Source organism: Xiphophorus hellerii, chromosome 20 (assembly GCF_003331165.1).
Source record: "Xiphophorus hellerii strain 12219 chromosome 20, Xiphophorus_hellerii-4.1, whole genome shotgun sequence".
NCBI lineage: Eukaryota > Metazoa > Chordata > Actinopteri > Cyprinodontiformes > Poeciliidae > Xiphophorus > Xiphophorus hellerii.
The window spans coordinates 25117229-25140892 of NC_045691.1; the positions used below are offsets into that span (position 1 = coordinate 25117229).

The 23664-nt window shown below is 39.6% G+C and overlaps 1 protein-coding gene across 3 annotated transcripts; it reads right to left on the reverse strand.

Moving 5' to 3' along the window:
* Positions 1-8392: 8392 nt before the first annotated feature.
* mbd1b (methyl-CpG binding domain protein 1b) lies at positions 8393-22784 on the reverse strand. Of its 3 annotated transcripts, XM_032549910.1 has the most exons (16): positions 22652-22784; positions 21652-22131; positions 21421-21561; positions 18670-18808; positions 18293-18579; positions 17314-17396; positions 17133-17176; positions 16829-16969; positions 16648-16719; positions 16519-16539; positions 15966-16055; positions 14935-15096; positions 13758-13946; positions 13324-13404; positions 10952-11041; positions 8393-10862 (listed from the first exon to the last, which is right to left on the reverse strand). In XM_032549910.1, the coding sequence occupies exons 2-16, from the start codon at positions 22008-22010 to the stop codon at positions 10371-10373; spliced, it is 2391 nt and encodes a 796-aa protein (XP_032405801.1). In that variant the 5' UTR covers positions 22011-22131; positions 22652-22784; the 3' UTR covers positions 8393-10370. The 3 variants fall into 3 exon arrangements, with proteins under 3 accessions (XP_032405801.1, XP_032405802.1, XP_032405800.1); XM_032549911.1 differs by having other exon boundaries at positions 13758-13925; positions 21652-22778; XM_032549909.1 differs by having other exon boundaries at positions 21652-22777.
* Between the last annotated feature and the right edge of the window lie 880 nt (positions 22785-23664).

Consider the following 23664-nt stretch of genomic DNA (forward strand, 5'->3'; position numbering starts at 1 on the left):
ATTTGTGGGCGTGATGGCGATTTCAAAAATGATTTGGGTTGAAAAAGTTGTCTTCATCTCTCACTCTAAGCAGCCAGAGACGCACTCTAACTTTAGGAAAAATGAGAAACTTTGGGTCGCTTAGAGGCAAATTGTGGACAAACCGTAACTGGTATCGACGAGCCGTCTTCACTTTCGAAGAGATCACAGACGTATCTACAAAATGAAATTTTAATGGCATTTCTAGGTGAATTTGTGACGACACAGCAAATCCTCAAAAATAGGGTATTTCCAGGATTTTTCCCATTGACTTATAATGGGGTTTTTTTCGCAGTTTTTTGCGAATTATGTCGCCACGTTAAGCCCAAATCCCACCAAAAATAATAGCTCCAATGGCGTGAATTTTCTGCACGTTTTGATACCTCATTTGTAGGTGTGCACCCAGCGGTATGAGCCGCATTAACGGTGACGGAAGAAAAATAAAGAAGAAGACTAGAAAATTTCGGAAGAAATTTAGCCGGGGCCTGCCAAGGCGCGCCCGTCGGGCATGGGCCCGGCGTCGTCACGCCACAAATCGGCGTCGACCCTAAAGAACGCCGCAACGTAATCAGTGGCACGCGGAGAATCGCAAGAACGTTAAGCGAGGCGGACGTGCACCATTCAGTATTATAAAGTAAGTATATCAGCTAAAATCAGCAGAAACGCTAATGTTAGCGTCATTGCTTTCATCAGTATGTGGGAAATCACTAGGATATTTTCTGTAATTGATTTACTCCATTCAGTATACTAAACATTGCTAAAAAGTAAAATAAATAGCTAATAGCTTATTGAAGCTAAAATGCTAACGCTAATGAACCTTGCATTGAACTGTTTAGTAACAGTTCAATGCTCATAAACTGCAGGAAGGCAGTTCATTAGCATTTACCTAATGATTGTCACAAATATAAATTTTCAATAACGCACACACACAACATATTACAGTTTAAAAATATATATTGACCTTATGTTAAAGATTTCTACAAACTTTTTACAGGTAAAGTTTACAATGAACCAAAATTACAACATTTAAAGAATACCATAAATTTAAGAATCTAATGTCTCTGCAATAAAAAGAAATTGCTATCTTTTTTATTTTTAAACAACACCTCATATTGTTAAATAACTGATTTTATGTATTCAAGTTTTAAATATTACATTTGAGTTTGCATGGATGTAAAATTACTGCTCAGTTTAAAAATTGCGTTGTGTTCTGTAAATAAACAAAACACAAGCAAAATCAATAAACTATATGCATATTCCAGTATACTGCGTTTTGGTTTTACATTCATTCTATTTAAATGTAGTTTGTTCGTGCTTACCAATGTTTTCTGGCCGGATGTCTGGCACCGTTTTCCCCTGGTCAGTTCGTCGATGTCTGGTTTTAGTTCTATTCTGTGGCAATCCGCAAAACGGCGTGTAGGTTTTCGTCAGTAATGCGCGATCTGTGCTTGGTCTTGTTTAAAGTCATTATTGAAAACATCTGTTCGCACAGATAGGTGCTTCCAAACGTGGACAAAACACGAGCTGCATGGAGTCGAAGCTGTGGCATCAAATCAGGGGGCAGTAGACGGTAAAAGTCCTCGATTGAAACATCACGGGACTTCGCTCTTTAGCTTGTTAGCTTGTCGATGTTTCACTTTTATTCGCTGGGAAAATTAATGATCAGCTTGAGGTGACTCTGCTGCACTCTAGTGGCGAGAAGCCGTAATGTTGGTTGGTAAGAATCGGAAGGCATTATGGGATATGTAGGTTGTAGTCAATTCGTGCTCAAAACCTATTTTAAGTCAATCAATGGGGCTGTAAAACGGTGGTAGGGGGGAGAGGGCCACATAAAATGACGTAGCCGGCCACATGTGGCCCGCGGGCCTTGAGTTTGACACATGTGCAATAGAGGATCTATCTGCTGCTCATGCAAAACAGTCTATTTTAATCCCATGTGTAATAGTCATTGGGTTAAATCAGTTATATAATGCTGAAAAAGCAAGTAGTTGATGTAAAAATATTCAAGGCTTTTATTTTGAAATGTTCAGTATGCTTCATTTCAGAGGGCCAAACTAATACCACGTGTAACAGTGCTTTGGATGAAAAAGTCACATAAAGCCAAAAACAGCAATTACCTGATGTAAAAATATTCAAGGCTTTTATTTTGAAATTTTCATCAAGCTTAATTTTAAATTGCCACACTAATCACATGTGTAACAATTGCTGGGTTAAATCAGTTATATAAAGCTCAAAAGAGCAATTTCCTGATGTAAAAATATTCAAGGCTTTTATTTTGAAATTTTTGTTAAGCTTCATTTTAATGGGCCAAACTAATACCATGTGTAACAGTGCTTTGGATGAAAAAGTCAAATAAAGCCAAAAAGAGCAATTACATGATGTAAAAATATTCAAGGCTTTTATTGTGAAATTTTTGTTAAGCTTCATTTTAAAGTTCAAAACTAATCCCATGTGTAACAGTTACTGAGTTAAATCAGTTATATACAGCCCATAGCAGCAGGTAGTTCTAAAGGCCAGTTCAGTCCTGATCTGTTTCAACTGAGGATAGATAGAACTACAGCGATGCGTATTCGTAGTCCAAACCAGCAGCCAATAGCCTCTTGAGATCCGTTGCTATGGCAAATAATGGTCTCAGCAGGGTGTGAGCTCTGAGCTCTGAGCTCTCAAACACACAATTGTGTGTTTGAGCAAACACGTTTTACTGACAAAAAAGCATTGGAAACAAATCCTTCTTGTTCGGGAACCGTAATACATATTCGAAAAGCGTTTCGAGCGTATGAGAGGGCAATGTGTCTTCTGCGATAGTCCCGAGATTCATATCTGTACCTCACTCAGAGCATTTACAGCGATGAGAGAAAGAAATGTTGTGCCCAGATCTGAAATTCTATTCAAATACATGGGAGAGAGCCTCAGACAGCCTCAGAAAATCCTGTCGCATGACTTTGCTCTGAAGCACCGTGACAGAAAACCGTACGGTCTAGATAAATTTCGAAAACATTTTACCGGAGCAGACAGGCGTATCAATGTCAGGACCGATTTTGATACTAATCGTGCGATATTTGTGGGCGTGATGGCGATTTCAAAAATGATTTGGGCTGAAAAAGTTGTCTTCATCTCTCACTCTAATCAACGAGAGAAGCCCTCTAACTTTAGGAAAAATGAGAAACTTTGGGTCGCTTAGAGGCAAATTGTGGACAAACCGTAACTGGTATCGACGAGCCGTCTTCACTTTCGAAGAGATCACAGACGTATCTACAAAATGAAATTTGAATGGCATTTCTAGGTGAATTTGTGACGACACAGAAAATCCTCAAAAATAGGGTATTTCCAGGATTTTTCCCATTGACTTATAATGGGGTTTTTTTCGTAGTTTTTTGCGAATTATGTCGCCACGTTAACCCCAAATCCCACCAGAAATAATAGCTCCAATGGCGTGAATTTTCTGCACGTTTTGATACCTCATTTGTAGGTGTGCACCCAGCGGTATGAGCCGCATTAACGGTTACGGAAGAAAAATAAAGAATTATAAAGAGACACTTTGTTGGGTGTAGAGTAATAGGTTCCTGCCATTGCTTTGCATGGCAGGCCCCAATTAAAGAGACGCTTCTCTCCGACAATAGTAATAGGTTCCTGCCATTGCTTTGCATGGCAGGCCCCAACTAGAAAATTTCGGAAGAAATTTAGCCGGGGCCTGCCAAGGCGCGCCCGTCGGTCTGGGCCCGGCGTCGTCACGCTACAAATCGGCGTCGACGCTAAAGAACGCCGCAACGTAATCAGTGGCATGCGGAGAATCGCAAGAACGTTAAGTGAGGCGGACGTGCACCATTCAGTATTATAAAGTAAGTATATCAGGTAAAATCAGCAGAAACGCTAATGTTAGCGTCATTGCTTTCATCAGTATGTGGGAAATCACTAGGATATTTTCTGTAATTGATTTACTCCATTCAGTATACTAAACATTGCTAAAAAGTACAATAAATAGCTAATAGCTTATTGAAGCTAAAATGCTAACGCTAATGAACCTTGCATGGAACTGTTTAGTAACAGTTCAATGCTCATAAACTGCAGGAAGGCAGTTCATTAGCATTTACCTAATGATTGTCACAAATATAAATTTTCAATAACGCACACACACACAACATATTACAGTTTAAAAATATATATTGACCTTATGTTAAAGATTTCTACAAACTTTTTACAGGTAAAGTTTACAATGAACCAAAATTACAACATTTAAAGAATACCATAAATTTAAGAATCTAATGTCTCTGCAATAAAAAGAAATTGCTATCTTTTTATTTTTAAACAACACCTCATATTGTTAAATAACTGATTTTATGTATTCAAGTTTTAAATATTACATTTGAGTTTGCATGGATGTAAAATTACTGCTCAGTTTAAAAATTACAGTATTTTTAAACTGAGCAGTTTAAAAATATGCTCAGTATTTTTAAGCTGCTCAGCTAAACTTCGCTCTTTAGCTCGTTAGCTTGTCGATGTTTCAGTTTTATTCGCTGGGAAAATTATTCTTTGTCTGCTTTGAAGATAAGCAGACAAATAATAAAAAACAAGTTTTGATATTAACTGTCAACTTCATTCACAAAACTTTTTCGTTATTTATTACACAACGAACATGCATTTCACATAAGAACAAAACAATGAGGTGATGTTGCCTGTAATTGAACACAACGCTGATCCTCTTCACCCTGTCACCAACTCACACACATCCTCATTGCGTTCTGTAAATAAACAAAACACAAGCAAAATCAATAAACTATATGCATATTCCAGTATACTGAGTTTTGGTTTTACATTCATTCTATTTAAATGTAGTTTGTTTGTGCTTACCAATGTTTTCTGGCCGAATGTCTGGCACCGTTTTCCCCTGGTCAGTTCGTCGATGTCTGGTTTTAGTTCTATTCTGTGGCAATCCGCAAAACGGCGTGTAGGTTTTCGTCAGTAATGCGCGATCTGTGCTTGGTCTTGTTTAAAGTCATTATTGAAAACATCTGTTCGCACAGATAGGTGCTTCCAAACGTGGACAAAACACGAGCTGCGTGGAGTCGAAGCTGTGGCATCAAATCAGGGGGCAGTAGACGGTAAAAGTCCTCGATTGAAACATCACGGGACTTCGCTCTTTAGCTTGTTAGCTTGTCGATGTTTCAGTTTTATTCGCTGGGAAAATTAATAATCAGCTTGAGGTGACTCTGCTGCACTCTAGTGGCGAGAAGCCGTAATGTTGGTTGGTAAGAATCGGAAGGCATTATGGGATATGTAGTTTGTAGTCAATTCGTGCTCAAAGCCTATTTTAAGTCAATCAATGGGGCTGTAAAACGGTGGTAGGGGGGAGAGGGCCACATAAAATGACGTAGCGGGCCACATGTGGCCCGCGGGCCTTGAGTTTGACACATGTGCAATAGAGGATCTATCTGCTGCTCATGCAAAACAGTCTATTTTAATCCCATGTGTAATAGTCATTGGGTTAAATCAGTTATATAATGCTGAAAACGCAAGTAGTTGATGTAAAAATATTCAAGGCTTTTATTTTGAAATTTTCATCAAGCTTAATTTTAAATTGCCACACTAATCCCATGTGTAACAATTGCTGGGTTAAATCAGTTATATAAAGCTCAAAAGAGCAATTTTCTGATGTAAAAATATTCAAGGCTTTTATTTTGAAATTTTTGTTAAGCTTCATTTCAAAGGGCCAAACTAATACCATGTGTAACAGTGCTTTGGATGAAAAAGTCAAATAAAGCCAAAAAGAGCAATTACATGATGTAAAAATATTCAAGGCTTTTATTGTGAAATTTTTGTTAAGCTTCATTTTAAAGTTCAAAACTAATCCCATGTGTAACAGTTACTGAGTTAAATCAGTTATATACAGCCCATAGCAGCAAGTAGTTATAAAGGCCAGTTCAGTCCTGATCTGTTTCAACTGAGGATAGATAGAACTACAGCGATGCGTATTTGTAGTCCAAATCAGCAGCCAATAGCCTCTTGAGATCCGTTGCCATGGTAAATAAGTTTCACACCAAGGTGTGAAGTGTTAGTGAAAGAGCCTGAGAGCCTCAGAAAATCCTGTCGCATGACTTTGCTCTGAAGCACCGTGACAGAAAACCGTACGGTCTAGATAAATTTCGAAAACATTTTACCGGAGCAGACAGGCGTATCAATGTCAGGACCGATTTTGATACTAATCGTGCGATATTTGTGGGCGTGATGGCGATTTCAAAAATGATTTGGGCTGAAAAAGTTGTCTTCATCTCTCACTCTAAGCAGCCAGAGACACACTCTAACTTTAGGAAAAATGAGAAACTTTGGGTCGCTTAGAGACAAATTGTGGACAAACCGTAACTGGTATCGACGAGCCGTCTTCACTTTCGAAGAGATCACAGACGTATCTACAAAATGAAATTTGAATGGCATTTCTAGGTGAATTTGTGACGACACAGAAAATCCTCAAAAATAGGGTATTTCTAGGATTTTTCCCATTGACTTATAATGGGGTTTTTTTCGTAGTTTTTTGCGAATTATGTCGCCACGTTAAGCCCAAATCCCACCAAAAGTAATAGCTGGAATGGCGTGAATTTTCTGCACGTTTTGATACCTCATTTGTAGGTGTGCACCCAGCGGTACGAGCCGCATTAACGGTTACGGAAGAAAAATAAAGAAGAAGAAAGAAACACTTTCTCCGACAATAGTAATAGGTTCCTGCCATTGCTTTGCATGGCAGGCCCCAATAAATATTGTGAAGAGAACATTAAAAACGTTTGTTAGGATTGTGTAGGAAAAATGTTGATATCTTTTATAAATACAGTGTTTTGTGGTCAATATTATTTCACCATTTTATTAATGTGGGTTGCCAATTTTTTTTGGGGGGGGGGGGCTTGGGGCGCTGGTGAGATGTTCGCATCCACCTCAAAAATATGTAGTTGCGCCCCTGGTCCAGCTGCACAGATTTGTGACACTTATCTTAATATTACTGATTATAATGGCGTTTAGTTGCACAACTTTACGGACTCGTTCATTCGTGGCTGTTTTCACGTTTATTGCGCTGTTCATATTAGTCTCGATGTTTGCAGTTTTCTGGAGCGCAACGCGAAGCTCGACGTCATTCACAGCAAATATATTAACTTGACATTAACAAAGACACAGCGGGACGGATCCTGAGTTTGACTAAAACTAACTGGATGACAGACAAATTCTGGGGTTTATGTCTGCTTATTTCCGAGCCCAAAAACCGCAACCAGCGACTCATTAAATCTGCAAGCGACTTTAGAAAAAAAAAAAAAAAAACAAGCCCAAAGCTGCTTATAATAATCGGACTTGGCGAGCTAAACTCAAAATAGTTTCTGTTTTTCCAGCAACAAAATGCGCATCTCCCTTTATCCTCCGTTGTTTGTTTCTGTCGCTGCTGATGCTGTCGCATAAAAACGGCAGTCACTCCCCAAGAGATGTAGAGGAAATAAAATTTAATTACAAAAGAAAATAGTAACGCACAGTAACGCAAAGTGATTTCGATAACTGTAGTCTGACTACTGGATTTGAAATAGCAACGCGTTAGATTACTCGTTACTGAAAAAAGTGGTTTACTGACATCACTGGTCAGGAGACAGTGTAAGGTGGTCAGCATGGCCACTGAAGACAAATAGTTTTCCTGAAATGGAAAGTTGTTTCTCTTCTTCTTACATTGGCGGCATTAAGCCCCTCCTCCTGGCTCTGATTGGTTGTTTTTGACCGGGAGCCATTTCTTCAGGATCCATTAGCAGCACTGGGAGGAGGTGGAGGAGCTCTATCCTTTCAGATTTTCTGACTTATATTATACCTTTACATAGTTTTAACATGCAAGTAAAAAAAACTAGATTTTTAATAAGTTACATAACCCAAAAAGAAGCAGCTAATTGATGGCACAAAATGCAAGGCAACCCTGGAAGAAAATCTGTTGTGTGTATCTTCCAGCAGGTCAATAATCCAAAACATAAGCAAAACTGAGCGCATATTTAAGCACTTTAAATTTTTCTAAGCTTGAATCTTTTAGGCAAAGTAGAAAATTTCAGTTTCTATATATGACATAAAAGAGTAAAATTAAAATCATGTCATTTTTCTTTCCCTTTACTATTTAGCTGTTTGATCACAAAAAGACATTAAAATACATTGCAGTCTGAAGCTGGAGACATAAATGAGATCAAATCGTAATATCAGACAGACAGCTCAGGTTTAACTGTTTGGAGAAAATTGTAGCTAGGCAACCAGTACATGATTTAGGCAAAGAAGGGATGCTAAATACGAAGCTGGAAGGATGTGTAGACGGGTGTGACAGAGGTGGACGGTAAGATTTAGGTACCTCTGGTAACCTGTACAGGAAGCAAAGTCGCAATTTCATTCTTTTATTAATAACAGAAAAACATTTTCTGTCTCCAAGTACAATAATTTGTCCAAATCGAGCACAATAAGTTCCTCGCTCTCATGATCAGAACACATGATCCATAGAAAAACCAACAACTAAAGTTTGGGTACTGGTTTAAAAAAGTCTTTGATCCAACTCTTCAAATATGATTTCTTCCGATGACTAAATTACAATAGAATTTTAAAGCATCAAATATACACAAAGTAATTGAAGAAAACATGATATCCAAAATACATGTATATGTTGAAAATGCATAAAGTTTCACATTGTCAAAAAAGTCACTGAGTTATTCCACAAACATCCCAAAGCAGACGGCAGGGGCAACGGAAAAAAACTAACTGGAAAAAAAAAATAGATCCGATTGTTTTAAATTCTATTAAATAATTATAAATATTTCTACTAGCCATGGTTGCAAATTAGGGAAAGAGTCTAAAAAATTCAGCTTCATCAAGGTTTTTGAACGGCATCATCTGCCTGATGACTGGACTCCATCAGCACCTTCATTTAAGGACATCTCTCTGGAGTACACACACACACACACACGGGAAGTAAACAGGCCCTCAGAACAATTACATACAAATGTCCTCAACTTCTGACGTTATGCTACCCTTTGTGCAAAAAACATCTGGCAGAGCCCCTCCAAATTATAATCTTTCATGGGTTTTTCCATTTAAGCTGCACATCTTTCAGCTTTAATGTGACAACTGCAAACATCTTAGGGAAAAAAAATTAAAAAAAATCCCACTCTGTTTCCGGGTCAGGAAGTGACCGGACGAGATGATAAAATGGAGAGGTAGTGTTTTGTTTCTTTCAGGAGCAACTCACTCACTGCCAAACTGCTACCGGTTTTTTTAAAAACACATTCTTATTTGACGAACTTGCAAGTTTCTTTCTCCGGACGGCCGAACTCGCGCAGGCTTTCTCCGATTCACTACATACGTCAAGGGAAAGTGTGCTGGAGACATTTCAAAAGACAAACCCAACAACAATCAAACGGTTTCTTGAAAATAAAAGGATTGGAAAGAAGAAGAAAAAGAAAAACTGCTACATGACAAAAGAAGCGTGCTGGTCGTTTCGTACCGAGAATGTCTCCATTTGTACCCTTCGCGACAGCAAAGGATACAAAGTAAATTTATGTGATCCACAATAACAATGTTATGCTGTAAATAATATCTGCGTGAGGCGATTATGATTTCATGTTTACTTGCCTCCAAAATAAAGAAGATATTATTCTAAAATGCAATCAATCAACGGTAAAGTAAGAGGGTATGAAACAGAAATTAGAGCGAGATAGTAACGTGACGGTAGACTGGCAACCCGGAGTTACAAACTCTGTCCAATTTACAAATTAAATGTTTTTCCAATCAGAATGCAACTGCTGTTTGACTCCATTATTTTTAAATACTGGTATAGCACGGAAACAAGCACGGAGACCAAAGTTGCCAGCGAGAAAAACTGCCTAAAGTATCAATTGTCTGAGGACTGACTATTCAAATATGTAGTAGTAGTAGACGGGCTATTTTTTTCAAGTAAGAGACAAATGCATGATGGGAAATTAAAATACATAATCCCACACACTGCCAAAACACACAGCCACACAGACAGTCGTTTAGAAAAATAAATCATAAAAAGCAAACACCAGTGTGATAAAAATGTGAAAAAAATACATATATGTATATATATATATACATATATGTATATATATATATATATATATATATATATATATATATATATATACTCATACAGCTCCTGGAATTCCTTTGGTGATTTTCAAAAAGGTAAAACATACTATCACAGTCCAGAGGTAAGTCTGTCAAATTGTCTCTCAACTGTACAATATAGTGAAAAAAAACACAACAAAAACAAGAAAATGGCACAAAATATATATATATATATATATATATATAAAAAGAAGTCACTGCTTCCATCCAACTGTTTTTCACTCTCTGTGATGGATTTGAAGTTCTTGTAGTGCTTTGCAGCTCGCGCAGGTCCGCTCGTTCTTCTTGATCAGGAAGTCGCACGTGGCCGCCCGCTCCAGAACGATCGGCCCTTTGTCGAACGACGACTGCTTCGTGGTTAGTCCCTGGCACACGACAAACCGCTCCAGAGACAGCAGCAAGCTGACCACGTCGGTGGCCGTGCCGAGCCGCGACGGGTGGATGTCGTAGAGCGGGTGGATGGGCAGCAGCGGCTGCTTCTGGACGGTGACCTGGTAGCAGAAGCCCGGGTCGATCAGCACCATGGTGTCGGCCATGTTGGACTGCTTGGAGCACTGGATGAGCTGCAGCTGCGGGCCCTCCACCATGATGGCGTACCAGAGGATGGGCAGCACGGAGGAGCGGAGCGAGTGGAGCAGCTTCATCAGCTGGTTTTCCAGGTCCATGCCGCTCTCCGCCGGATTCTCAGCCAGACTGAAGATCTGTGTAATCTGTGGATGAGCCGAGGAATGAATAATACGGGATTATTTGGTTTACATGTTGAAGAAAAAAAAAAAAAAAAGACATGCCGGACACTCACCATGGGAAACTCGTCCTCGTCATCTTCCATGTGCTTTGGGGCATTTCTGCCTGTGTGCGATTTCTCTGTATCCCACTGACTGTGATGGTCCTTCAGTAATAAACACAGTCTAATGAGTTAAAACCGTTGAGCATAATGAAGCATTATCACACAAACACTTTAAAGAAAAAAGAAACATGAAGGAAAGTTTATCAAAAAAAAAAAGTAGGGATGCATGATATATCGGTAATGACATTGGTGTGAGCGCATCGGCATCGATTCGAGACAAAAATCTGGGCTGATGTCAACAACCTATATCTACTTCCATCTCGTTGTCTTTCCTTTCTGGAGGGGAAGTGGAAGAGGTTGCTCGTGTGGCATTTGTTTGGTCATGTGACAGTGATAATGATGCAGTGCAGGATTGTGGGAAGTTTCCCTGAAGCAGAAACGCAGTGATGTAGTATCGGTAAGTATCGGTTACTGGCCGAGCAATATTAACATTGGACACCAATGTCGGCGAAAATTGTCATATCGGTGAATCCTAGGGACCGGACGAAACGGCTGAAAAACATATCATGATACAAGAGTTTACCATCAGTCTATGTCAGGGTCCAAACTCCAGTCCTCGAGGGCCGCAGTCCTACAGTTTCTAGATGTGCCACAGGTACAAAACACTGGAATGAAATGGCTTAATTACCTCCTCTTTGTGTAGATCAGTTCTCCCAGCCTTGCTAATGACCTAATTATTCTATTCAGGTGTGGTGCAGCAGAGGCACATCTAAACGTTGCAGGACAGCGGCCCTCCAGGACTGGAGTTTGAGACCCCTGGTCTATGTAAATAATTGTTTATCAGTTTTTTGTTTGAAATACATTCAAACTGGTGTTGTGGCTTTTCCTGCTTTATCTGCTGCTGCACAAGTTAATCAACAGCAGGTTGTTGCTAGGTAACCAAAGAGTGAGTGAGTTGGAGGAAGGCAACAACGTTTCTTAGCTAGCGTGAGAGGTTGAGCGGCTAGAGCCTTTCCTCTGCCTACATCCCCCAGAATGCAGTGCGGTTCTGGATGCGAGTTCAGTGAAATTCTTGAGTACTCTATCAGACATATTATCTATTGATATATTATTATTGATTCATTGCCCAGCTCTAGATAAGCATCTTTAAAATAGTAAACACAGTACTTCTTAATTATGACAGACATATATAGAGAAAAAAACATCCAATCATAGAGCAGGAGACTATGTCAATAATGTATGTAAATTCTTCCAACACTGAGCCACATACAACCATTTGTTTTGTTTTGTTTTTACAGAGATGGCCCGGCACCAATAAATCAATTATTGATCAGCTCTATTAGCTCTGACTAATTAATGCTTGACTGGGAATGCTACAGCGATCTTGATTCGTCCGTCTCTAGTTATGTAGTCAACAACATCGACTTTCTGATGCAACGGTGTCCAAGAGACGCGTGTCTGCTAGGCGGTCATTGTTTGAGCGCGTTGCACCCGTCTTGGTCCTACAGCTTAAAAAGCTCATGAATGTTTACTGTAACATCAGGTTTTTATCTGATTAGATGACTCATAACATCTTACCGCAATAACAAAAACTGAAGGACAGCCAAGAAAAGAGGAATGACAGCAGAATCAGATTGCCTTTTTGTGGGGGATGGCTCGCTGCCACGCAGTCAAAAAAAGGCTTTAATTTCAACAGAGTTCAAACATGTGCCCGGTTAGCTCTAATGAGCCGTTTTCTCATTCTGTCTGTCTGTCTCTTCATGCTTACTTTTAAGCTAAATAGGAGATTTAACAAACGATAAGCTTGTGACTGGTATTGGCTGGCAGCCAGATTCATCAGGAACTCAAAAAAACAACACTCTTTGGTGTGGACATTGTTACTGAAGGGAAAACTGAAAAATAGTGTCAGTGTCAGTGAGATGCTTAGGAGCTCATTAAAAAGAAACAAAGTCTGTAATTTATTCAGGTTGCTAAGGTTAACTGAGGTACAGCAAACATTTTCCATTAGATTTTTGTTTTTTTAAACTCAGTTGTGAAACATACTGGATTTGGAAATGTTGTCACCTTTCTAGAAATCTCAAATGTTAAGGATCTCTACTTTACATAGTTAGATACACAAAGAGTGCTTTTTAAGCAATGCGACCTGTCCTACCTTTAAGATGCTAACCGCTAGTGTAAATTGCTAAAGTCAGCTTAAAATGTCAGCTTCGTGATTACGTTATAATTTTAAAAGAACGTCATGTAACTGTACAGAAACGTCTCACGGACATGGAAGTAAAAAGTTTCAAAATAATTACATACATCACAATTTGATTGTAGTTACTAAAACAATAGTTCAGCTTATTCAGCTAAGTTCAAGCTATTATTTTAAAATAAAAACTTACTGGTTGGGAGTAGTTATGATTGCTGATGTGAGGGAATCGATCCGGCACGCCGTTCCGCACCCCAAAATCGGAATGATTCAGCTGGCGAAAAACAAAATGGATTTATGTTGTGTTTGCTCGAGAGCCCATGTGTCAAAGTCAAGGTCAGCGGGCGAAACCTGGTCCGCTGTAGCCATTTATGTGGCCCTCAAAGACGGTAGAGGACCACATAAATGCAGCTTCAAGATAACAGTTGTGCTTAAGTATCACTTTATCGGTCAATTCAATGAAAAAAGATGTTAAATATTATCTAAAAAGTACTCAGCAAATGCAGAGAAAATGGTAACATTTTAAGCGTTTGTTGAAGGGTAGCTTTATCACAACTTATCTAACGTGACGAGATGCAGTTGGAAAATTAGCAACAATGTTTCTGGCCAAAGCCCTTCGAGCCTCACCGGTTGTGGATTGCTGTCCTCGTCGTCGTCGTCATCGTCGTCGGTGTAGTCCATGTCAGCCTGCTGATCTTGGCTTCTCTTTAAGCTGGACTTGCGGCTGTATGTGTAGTGAGGCCTGGGCCTGCCGGGCAGCAAAGGGGCGTCTAGCCCCAACTCAGCTCCAGCCATCTGGAAGGGCAGCAAATGTCTCTGGGAAATAAATGTGCAGTTCCTTTACTATGACAGGGTTTCGGCAGGTTTCACCAATTAAAATTTAAAGACCACCATGAATGTAATCTAAGACCTGGATCATGTCAAAATTGTACGAAACCAACAGCCTAAACCCCAGTAGTGCAAAGCTTTTTCACCCACTGAATGGGTCGGCAATCGACTGCCAATGGCAAAGACGAATGTCATCCAGCCATCTGCCCATAAATTTGAACTTAAGCAATATGTAATGTTTATTGCTTGTTTCATAAATAGTGACTGTATGATGTTTCATGACATAAAGCACTTCGAACTGCCCTGTTACTGAAATGTGGTATATTTAAATAAACTTGACCCTGATAGACGCTAGCTTGCTTTTTTTCTTAGCTAGCTAGTTTTTCTCCTCCCTCCGTTTCCACTGCAGGAAACATAACCATTGATTCCTGCTAATATAGCTGCTAATACACTTATGCTAGGTAGCGAGCGTATGTTAGCAGCTAGTTACCAGTAACGTCAACAGCCTCGAGTCACCGAACAAATAAGCGGCTCAATCATTTGCCTGACAGAAAAGTCCAACAAAAAAAAGAAAATGTATACAGATTAAATAATCCTGACACAACAAAATTTAAGACCAGCTTGGAATTTAGTTATACTGGTTGATCTGGTATTGTATAGCAGTATGTATTGTTTTGCGTTTTTTGGAAAGTTCTTAAATGACTGTCAGGACTGGGCTTGTTCATCTTTACGGGATAGGTTTTTCATTATTATTATTAATATTTTCCTTTTCTCATTAGTAATTTCAGTGCGTTGTATATTTCTAATGAAAACCTTTCACTGAACTAACATATTTAAGGCTAGTTTACATTTTTTTAAATGTGATTTTAGGACATATTAAGGCCTTCATTTTAGAAATATGAATGCAAGACTTTTTAAGGACGCGCAGACACCCTGTACAGAAACGCACAATCACCTCATTGAACAAGTGTCTTACCATTGCTTGCCTTTGACACTGCCGTAGACGACACTTCTGCCTTTTCTTGTTGCTGCCTCCAAATTTGGGTTTGTCTATGCAGAAATCGCACACGCCGCAGTCTTTCCTACACAGGCAGGCCTTACACTCGCCACAGGAACGTCGCTTCCGCTTTTTATGCCACTAGAAACAAAAGTGAGAGGAGAGAAATCCAAAAATCAAGAACGCAAACTGGACACGATTTCACAATTTTTTATTTTTTTTTTGGATTCTGTTTTATGAAGGCCTTGAAAATACAGCCTCTTGTTTGTGAGCAAAGGTCATTTGTTCATAGAGGTCGGTAATATTTTCTTCTCAAATGGCAACAAATGGAAGACCGTTCAAGTATAGTCAGCAGTCTGGACAAACAAGAGTTGTGTACTCAGTTTATATCAGCCATATTGAAAATAGTTGAAACAGCAATGCTTCAACAACAATCCCAGAGTTCACTGGATGAAAACACTGAAGACTGTTCAGAGTTTCTGCTCTTCCACAAGTGAAAAAAACAAATCTGATTTCAAAAGCAGGGCACACGTCAGAATCAGTCAGAGACAGAAGGTTGTGAAAAAGTAATTTCCCTTTTGATTTCTTCTGTCTTTTTTGTCTGTTAAAATTTTGCGTTCCAGATCATGAAACTACCTTTATCAGAGTAAATACAAGTGTTTATATATAGTGATTTTATTTATTAAGAGAACAAAACCTACCCCCCAAAAAAATAACTAGACTAAATAATGACCACTGCTTCTCATAGCTTTCAAATGGATCAATTTGCAGAAAAATAACCAAAAACACAGATGCGGTGTGTGTCAAACTGTCAGCTTTTGCTGCTTTTCCTGCTACCGAGACTGATTAGCATGCGTCACATGCATTTCTTAACGGCTAGCCATGACGTCTCCGAGATGTTTGAGAAGCTTCCTGCACTCGGCGGCAACAAAACAGCACAACACCAATGGGAAATACTCGGGACAAACTTTGGCAAGCATCTTCAAAAGGCAAAAACAAAACGTGCTCACGTCATCGTCGTCGTCTGTCGACATGTCGTCGTCGTCGAGGTCCACGTTCGCCGAGAAGTTCTCCGTGTCGCTGCTTTTGAGACTTGGATGCTACGTGCGGAAAAATGCGATGGGGTTCCTCACTGGGCAGTTTTCCATTTAGGTAATACGTGTAAAATACGAGTGCACCGATTGCAGTTTTAAATATCGGTGATAGACTCACCGATATTTAAAAACCCGGTTCAGATTTTGACTTATGCCATTTTTTTTTCCCCCCGTCTGAAAAGTCGCAAAACAGAGCGAAAAAGTCACCAAGTTGTCAACATTTAATTTCCCTTTGCAATCAAAATATTTCTGAATTTTGAATTATTGTTAAGTGAGCATGTGCAGATGTGACCAGATGTTTTTCAGGCAGCCATCTCTCTCTGCAGAGCGAAAGGAGACAGTGATTTCAACACCTTTGCGGTGGTGAATGAGATCGATTTGTCAAGTATCGGCCGATTTGGAAAAAATTAAGGGAATCGGTGCACCCTTAAAAAAAATGGAGGCGCGAATTGCAGTACAAAAGTGTTACCTGTGACTCTGTGACATCATTCTGTACATTTTCAAGAGAAATAAAAAGAACAAAAAAAAAAAAAAAACAACAATTACAATAAATCAGTTAGCAAGGGAAATGTTTCAGAGTTGTTCTTTGGAGACTTACACTATCTTCATACGTATCAACAGGGTCAACAAAAGATCTCTTGTAAGTTACATTTATGCTTCCTGGGCTTTGCTGTAAAAAAAGAAAAATGAAACAAAAAACATTACATCAATTGAATTTTAAACAAGTTCAGCTAAGACTAACGCTAATTAGCTTAGCTTGCTAGCTTCCGTCAACTTACCTTGCGTATCGGACATATGCACCTGCGTTTTCGACAGAGGCGTTTTCTCGCTTCGGGGCTTTGCAGTCCGTGCTTGCAGTTTGCACACTGACCGCAGTCGATGGCGTTGTGACATCCCACGCACTGTCCACAAGGAATCCACTGACAGTCCAAGAAGAAAAAAAAAAAACAAACGAAAGGGTTTATTTGTTTGTTTTATTTTATAAATAATCTAGAAACTAATAAGGGCTACATTAAAATGTTATGCAGACCGAATGAACTTCATCAGCATAAAGCTGCAGCTTGTCATCTGGTGATACTCTACCTTCCTGAAGCGGATCAGCGGGTGCTCTATCGACTTTGACGTTGCTGAGATTAAAAGAAAATTTTTTTTTTTACAAAGGAAAAGGATAAAAAAAAAAAAAAAAAAAACGCATGAAAATGCTTTTTGCAATATGTTTTATTTCTGAAAATATTACTAATTACACACTCCTACAGACACATACCCCAGCAGGAGGGACAGCAAGGCCGCTTTCTTTGTTTGTCATACCATGTACCTGTAAACGAAATACCACACTTTGCACAGATCCTGTGGAGAAACAGGGCGACATTAATTCACATCCGCTGCAGTGACATGCATAAACACGAGACAGATAAAGTCGTACACAGGCCGGCGGAGGCCCAGGGATCTCAAAACAAGTCCACAACCTTGACTTTTTTTTGTCCAAGCTTGTTGTCTGAATGCCAGATAACAGGCGTGAAAGTTTCTCTTAGATAAGACTGAACAGTTTGTTTTCCAAAATCTTTTTTTCCCTTATCTTATTTTGTTTAATTTAGACATCCAGAGTTATCCAAATTTAATGCTTAATAAAATGATAACATGTTTGAATATTACAAGATGACTTGCGGGTGTGGAAACATCAGGCAGTGTTTGCTAAAAACAAAAAAAAAATCACTAAAAACTTACAGGAATTTTTTTTTATATATATATATATATATATAAAAAATATGAGTCCTCAATATGATTAAGAAGGCAGTTTAAAAAAATAAACAAAAGAAAAACAGTAAGCTGTGTTTAGCTACGAACGTACAGGTAGGCCTGTCGCAATAAGCAACGAATGAATCAATCACGTGATAAATTTAAACAAACTCAATAATTTCTTCAGTTTGGTGCTTTGGTCTCAACTAGACCTTTTCTTTTCTTTTTTTGAAGTACAATTTTGTTTACAGATGCTTCACAATTCATTTTATTTGTTGTTTCAGTTGTTTTGTTTATTTATTTTTGGACATTTTCCAGTTCCACTCTTAAATATTCATTCGAATTTAAAGTCGACTGATCTTTGAGAATGTCTTCTTGCATCATTACACCGTTACATTACTTGAAAAATATGGTCTCAAAACAACAATGTTATCGTTTGTCGCAATAACTTATGGTGCTGATTTATCATCCAGCAAAGAATTTGTTATCGTGACAGGCCTACTTACAGGGTGCTCTCTTCCGATCCGAATTCTCCCTTGATCGAAGGCAACGAGAGCGGACGAGACGACGAGGGGAAAGGGAGCCGGATTTTTTCCTCCGACTGTTTCTCCTCGGAGTTGGGGCTCTGCTTCGACTCCCCCGTCGAGCTGTTCAGCGAGACGCTCGTCTGGTTGCTGTGGACGTTCCTGGGCGTGATGTTCGGAGTCAGCCGGTGGTGGGAGTCCGGAGTCTCGGCCCCATCTCCTCTGTCCATCCAGCTGGACTCGGAGGAGGACCGATCCCGATAGCGTTTCTGAAACGTACGGGAGCGCGGCAAAGCGTTGTAGTTTTCTTTTTATATATATTTAAAGTTGTTAAAAATAAATAAAGAAGTTTTTAATACCTTCGTTCTGGGTCGACCTCTCACTGGTGGGATTTCCCCTTCCACGAACTTGCCGCTCTTGTATTCAAACTGGGTCAAGTCGGTTCCCTGGAGCACTGTAATTAGTTCTACTCTGCTCCTCACTCGGTCACCCCGTGGACTGCCAAGGAACACAATTAAAGCCACTAAAGGAAATCTGACTGGCAAAGTGTCATTCAGGTAGGCCTGTCGCGATAAACGATAAATCAATTAATCGTATGATAAATTAAAACTATCAACGTCATTTTAATTATCGGCATTATCGTCTCTTCCGTCCTTTTTCTCTTTCTGTTAATGACACTGAATGAAAAATGGCTCAACTCCGGTGCTCTCCACTGACTCCTCCCTTCCTCATTTCCTTAGTGTAAAGCCCAGCGCACACTATACGATCTTAGAGCTTCGGCCGATTGTCGGCTCATTTTCAAAACCTGACAGATCACACATTAGCCGACAGAAATCCTAGGTATAACGGTTCGATCGGGTTCGTTCCTGCCATGTGGTGTCCAACAATGGGCACAAAATAATGGCTACAAGTCCAGTGAACTAATTTTAAAACCAGGCATTAATCAATGCTTTACTACAATCTACCTGCAATGCATGTGGCTAGTGTCAGCGTAAAGTCCTGCTGAATGAAAATCATTATAACCTATTTACGTCACGTTAACAAAGAACAGCTGAAAAGTTACCGGGTTTATCAACTGCGGTAGCAATTTCGCTCCAACTCCTCCCCTTGTCATTTCTATATTCTTTGCATGTTGAATAAACATTAATGTTGTTTCCACATATCATCTCCAATGTCCCTGGACTTCCACAGTGTCAGCTGTTTGGGATTCCCCTCTGTAATTTCCCCTCAGAAAGCATGGAGGAGAATCCAGCACTTTCTGATTGGCTGCCTGTCACATTCAACAGGCTGCATTAAAGCTCCCAGTCGGGGAAAACCCCTGATTTGGATCTGAGCGGCAACAACATCTACCATAACACACCACAAGAAAGACCAACTTTCTAAGATTGTTGTAAGGGGAAAAATAGGAGCAAAAAATCATGTAGTGTGAACTATTGCATCAGGTAGTCGATGTGCCCATCTTCTCTATTTAAATCTAATGATTACTGAAGGGCAACATAATATACAGACCTCATAATCTGCACTCTTTTGGTTGAATGCAGTATTTATTTACACTTTGGCTTTATGTTGTTTAGTTTTTTTCAAGTGAGTTTTTTGTTAATGGAGACTGAGAATCCATTTTATTTTTGGTTTTGGTTGTTTTGTTTATTTTGTTTATCAGTTCCAGTGTTAAATATTCTTTTGAAAATAAAGTGTATCTATCTTTGGCAAGAAATCGCATGCATTATTACATCATTTCCATTAAATCAGTGTAAAAAGGTTTTCAAACAATATTATCGTTTATCGCAATAATTTTTGAGACAATTAATCGTTGAGCAAAATTTGTTATCGTGACAGGCCTACATTCAGGTGTTCTATTGCCGTTAAAAATTAAACCAGGAGGGTGTATATATGTACTGTATATACGATACATGCAGTGGCACACAAAGATATTTTGGGGAGCAGGTGCTCCAGTGGAAAAAAGGGCACCTTGTCCAACATGGAACCACCAGCTGCCTTGGTAATTGTCTTTTAAAGGCACAGCTTATACATATACTTCAAATCAATAGCCATATGTTGTCTTGGGTAACACACAACACACTGTTTAAAAAATTATTATTAATATATATTTTTTTTACATACCATGCCTATAATCTGTGAAAACAATGAGCTCGCTCCAAAAACAACCAATCAGTGCCGGGAGGTGGATCTTAATGCTGTCAATCAAAGTCGTGAATGCACTGCTAAATATGCTAATAGCAGCGAAATAACTCATCTTTATCGTTTGCTGCTTCCCAAGTGCCGGACCAATAGATTTAAGAACTCTTTTGTCCCCCATGCCTTCAGACTGTACAATTCCTCATTGGGGGGGGAGGTGACACAGGACAGAGGGTGGAAGGAGTAGTGACCCCTTGTATTTTTCTCCATACTTATCAGGTCAAACCACATAGTGCAATACGATATCACTGGTCAATCTATCCGTCAAATTCTTATATTTTTTTTGTGTTGTATTTATATTTACTTATATTCTTATATTCTATATTCTTATTCCTTGTTTCTTGCATAATTTAAGGTTTTTCTTGCATAATTTAAGGTTTTGGTTACTCACATTTGGTGTGTACCTTAGTATTTAATTTGTATTTTGTATTCTTTTGCACTTTTGCTCACTGTGTGTTAACTTTGTTTTTTGCCTGGGAGCTGCTGGTAACTTCAATTTCCTGAGGGAGTCTTCCCAAAGGATCAATAAAGTACAAGTCTAAGTCTAAGTCTTGTCATCGGTGGCTATGCTAACTAGGCTCTAGCATTCACAACAGGTTCCGCTGACGGGAAAAGCTGTATAAGAGCAGAGACATGACTGACGGAGGTAAGACCGACCTCCAGCTTCTGATTGGTTGTTTCTAGTTAGCCCAGGTAGAAGGCAAAAGAACTGGATTTTTTTCAGATTTGTCATGAAACACAGTGACTGTTTCAACAAATGTGTATATACATTTTTTTAAAAGTGACATACTGCAGCTTCAAGGAGTCATTGACATTATGTTCTGACTTTCTTTTAGTATTTTCAGTAAAAAAACAAACAAAAAAAAAAAACAACAACACAGTTAGAAGAAAAGCAGCTGTTAGTTAATACGTACCTTAGATAATACACGTCCTTCTGGCCGATGCTGGAGCCTGAGCGTCGAACAACCTCTTTGCGCTTCCAACCTTGTCCGAGCACCGGCCACTCGACCCATCCCTCTTCAGGATGAGCGCGCTTACGTCGATACCCGTAAATCCTAGAAGAATAAGAATAAGAAACACATAAAAACGAATAAACAAAAACAAGTTTATGTTTCGTGGAATTTAGAAAAGAAACGTGAACCTACTGATAGAGGTGTCTTGTGGCTCTCTCGCTGCCTGCAACGCTCTCCGTCTCTCCTGGCAGGCTTTCTTCATCTGGATCATCATCGTCATCCTCAAGCGGCTCGAACCAGTCCATTGGAGGCTCGCCAGTAGGCTTTCCTTCCTCCTCCTCCTCCTCCTCCTCTTTGGCCTCTGCTGGGGTGTTTTCAGCAGGGTCCAAGCTTTTCTCAGCTGCCTCTTTGGGGTCATCTGAGGGTGCTGGTGGTTCCTCAGAGGGATTGTCTGTTTTGGGACTCTCTACGGTGTCTTCCCCCTGGTCCTCCTCCTCCTCCACTGCCTCACTGGCAGGGATCTTACTCTCTCCTGATGCTTCTTCACTCATCTGTGCACCAAGGAAGGGCTACAGAGAATCCAATGAGTCTTCCCTCAGATAGATAATTTCTTCTACAGTTGCGCGGGCATCCCATTCAGAGTGGTCTGTTTTTAACGCTTGACTCCCAAGCCTGAAGGGGAATGGATAAAAAAAAAAAGAAAAAAAAAAGAAAAACGGGGGAGGTGGTTTCAGATAAGGGTGAAGAAGGTTGTATTCCAATATAACGTAAAGTCAGCACGTGCTTTGATAAGAAAGTGTTCACAACGGAAGGCTACAAGGAGGTTTTGTTAACGGTTAATTAGCTTGCAACGGTATGTAGCTATTGTTAGCCGCCGAGCACAACGTTAGCCGCACAAACAAGCAAGCGCCTGTTCCGCACAAAATGCACCGACTCTCGGCTACTCTGTCCGAGTCACCCATTTACGGCAAAAACCCGCAATGTAGCGAACAGTCACACAAAACTACTGGTGTGTCAGACGGCTATAAACATTTACTGATAGCGGGGATGACGTTAGCCACTGCTAGCTGTAGCACCGTTTGGGGGTGCTTTGCTATGCTGATATTCATCAACCACTAATGTGTTATCAGCTGGTTTTTGTGGTCACTCTGTTAAATATTTTTGCCGAAGTGGAGAGATAAAAACGACACACCTTCTCGGTTATTATTCCCCAAATTTATGCCACTCTGTTACAAGTAGGTTCCTTTCAGTTTATGAGCCAGGGCTACATTAGCCCTGTACCATGCATCCAGCACAGACAACGGAAGCGCTCGAGGACCAAAAGAGGAACGTACGACAGAGATAACCTCCTCGAAGCCCGCGTTCTCCTGTCTGGAGGTGAGCAGGTATGAAATACATTTTTAAGAAGAACGTATTTATTTCAGAATATTGATGATTAGTTTCGAGTTTATAACGTTTTAAATCAAAATGTCAAATTTCACAATTCTGTCGAGGTGCTAGTAGAGTTACAGAAAATCAATGCTCTTTCCAGGGCAGCAGATCCCCAAGCGGAAGGGGGTGAGTCATCTTGCCCCGGGTACGTGTTCTTTGATACTAGTCGTTGCTGCGTTCACGGTCTGTGTTATTTTTCCGCTTTTCTACCGTATTGGAAAAGCTACGTCGGGAGGAATAGCTTTAACACCTGAGGTACGAGTAAAATATGGTGAGGATTATACAGATTACATATAATAAAACAAAGTGCTATCTGTACGTGCGATTAAAACAGGAGCCAAGGGCTGTTTAAATACAAATTTACTGCATTTATTTGAAGTCCAAATATCCAAACTAAGTTTCACTCTCTACAATTCCTTGAAGAAGCAGCAAGTTTTTAGAGATAGGCCACTTTGTCTTGTCAGTCAAAAACATCAGAAATTTCTATCAAAATTATTTAAAATTTACTTTTATGAATAAAAAAATAATAATACAATTACAAGAAGATAAATGGAGGGGATAAAACTGAAATTTTGAAGGGAAGTCAGCTTTTGGATGTGATGCAACCACAAACACAGCAGGCATATGGAAGCAGGTACACATCAAAAATATTTGAAATGTTTCCTTCCTTGTGTGCAAGGGCTCTCCATAAAATCCTCCCAAAATAAACTGATTTGTGGTCGTAACTAGACAAAACGTGGAAACGTATGAATACTTTTGCATTAATCAAATTCA

Excerpts from the sequence above, each read along its gene's own strand:
- mbd1b (XM_032549910.1), bottom strand. The coding sequence starts at position 22,010 with ATGAGTGAAGAAGCATCAGGAGAGAGTAAGATCCCTGCCAGTGAGGCA. Across the intron at positions 21,562-21,651 it reads GCCACAAGACACCTCTATCA|GATTTACGGGTATCGACGTA; the intron begins GTAGGTTCACGT and ends TTATTCTTCTAG. Across the intron at positions 18,809-21,420 it reads AAGGACGTGTATTATCTAAG|TCCACGGGGTGACCGAGTGA; the intron begins GTACGTATTAAC and ends GTTCCTTGGCAG.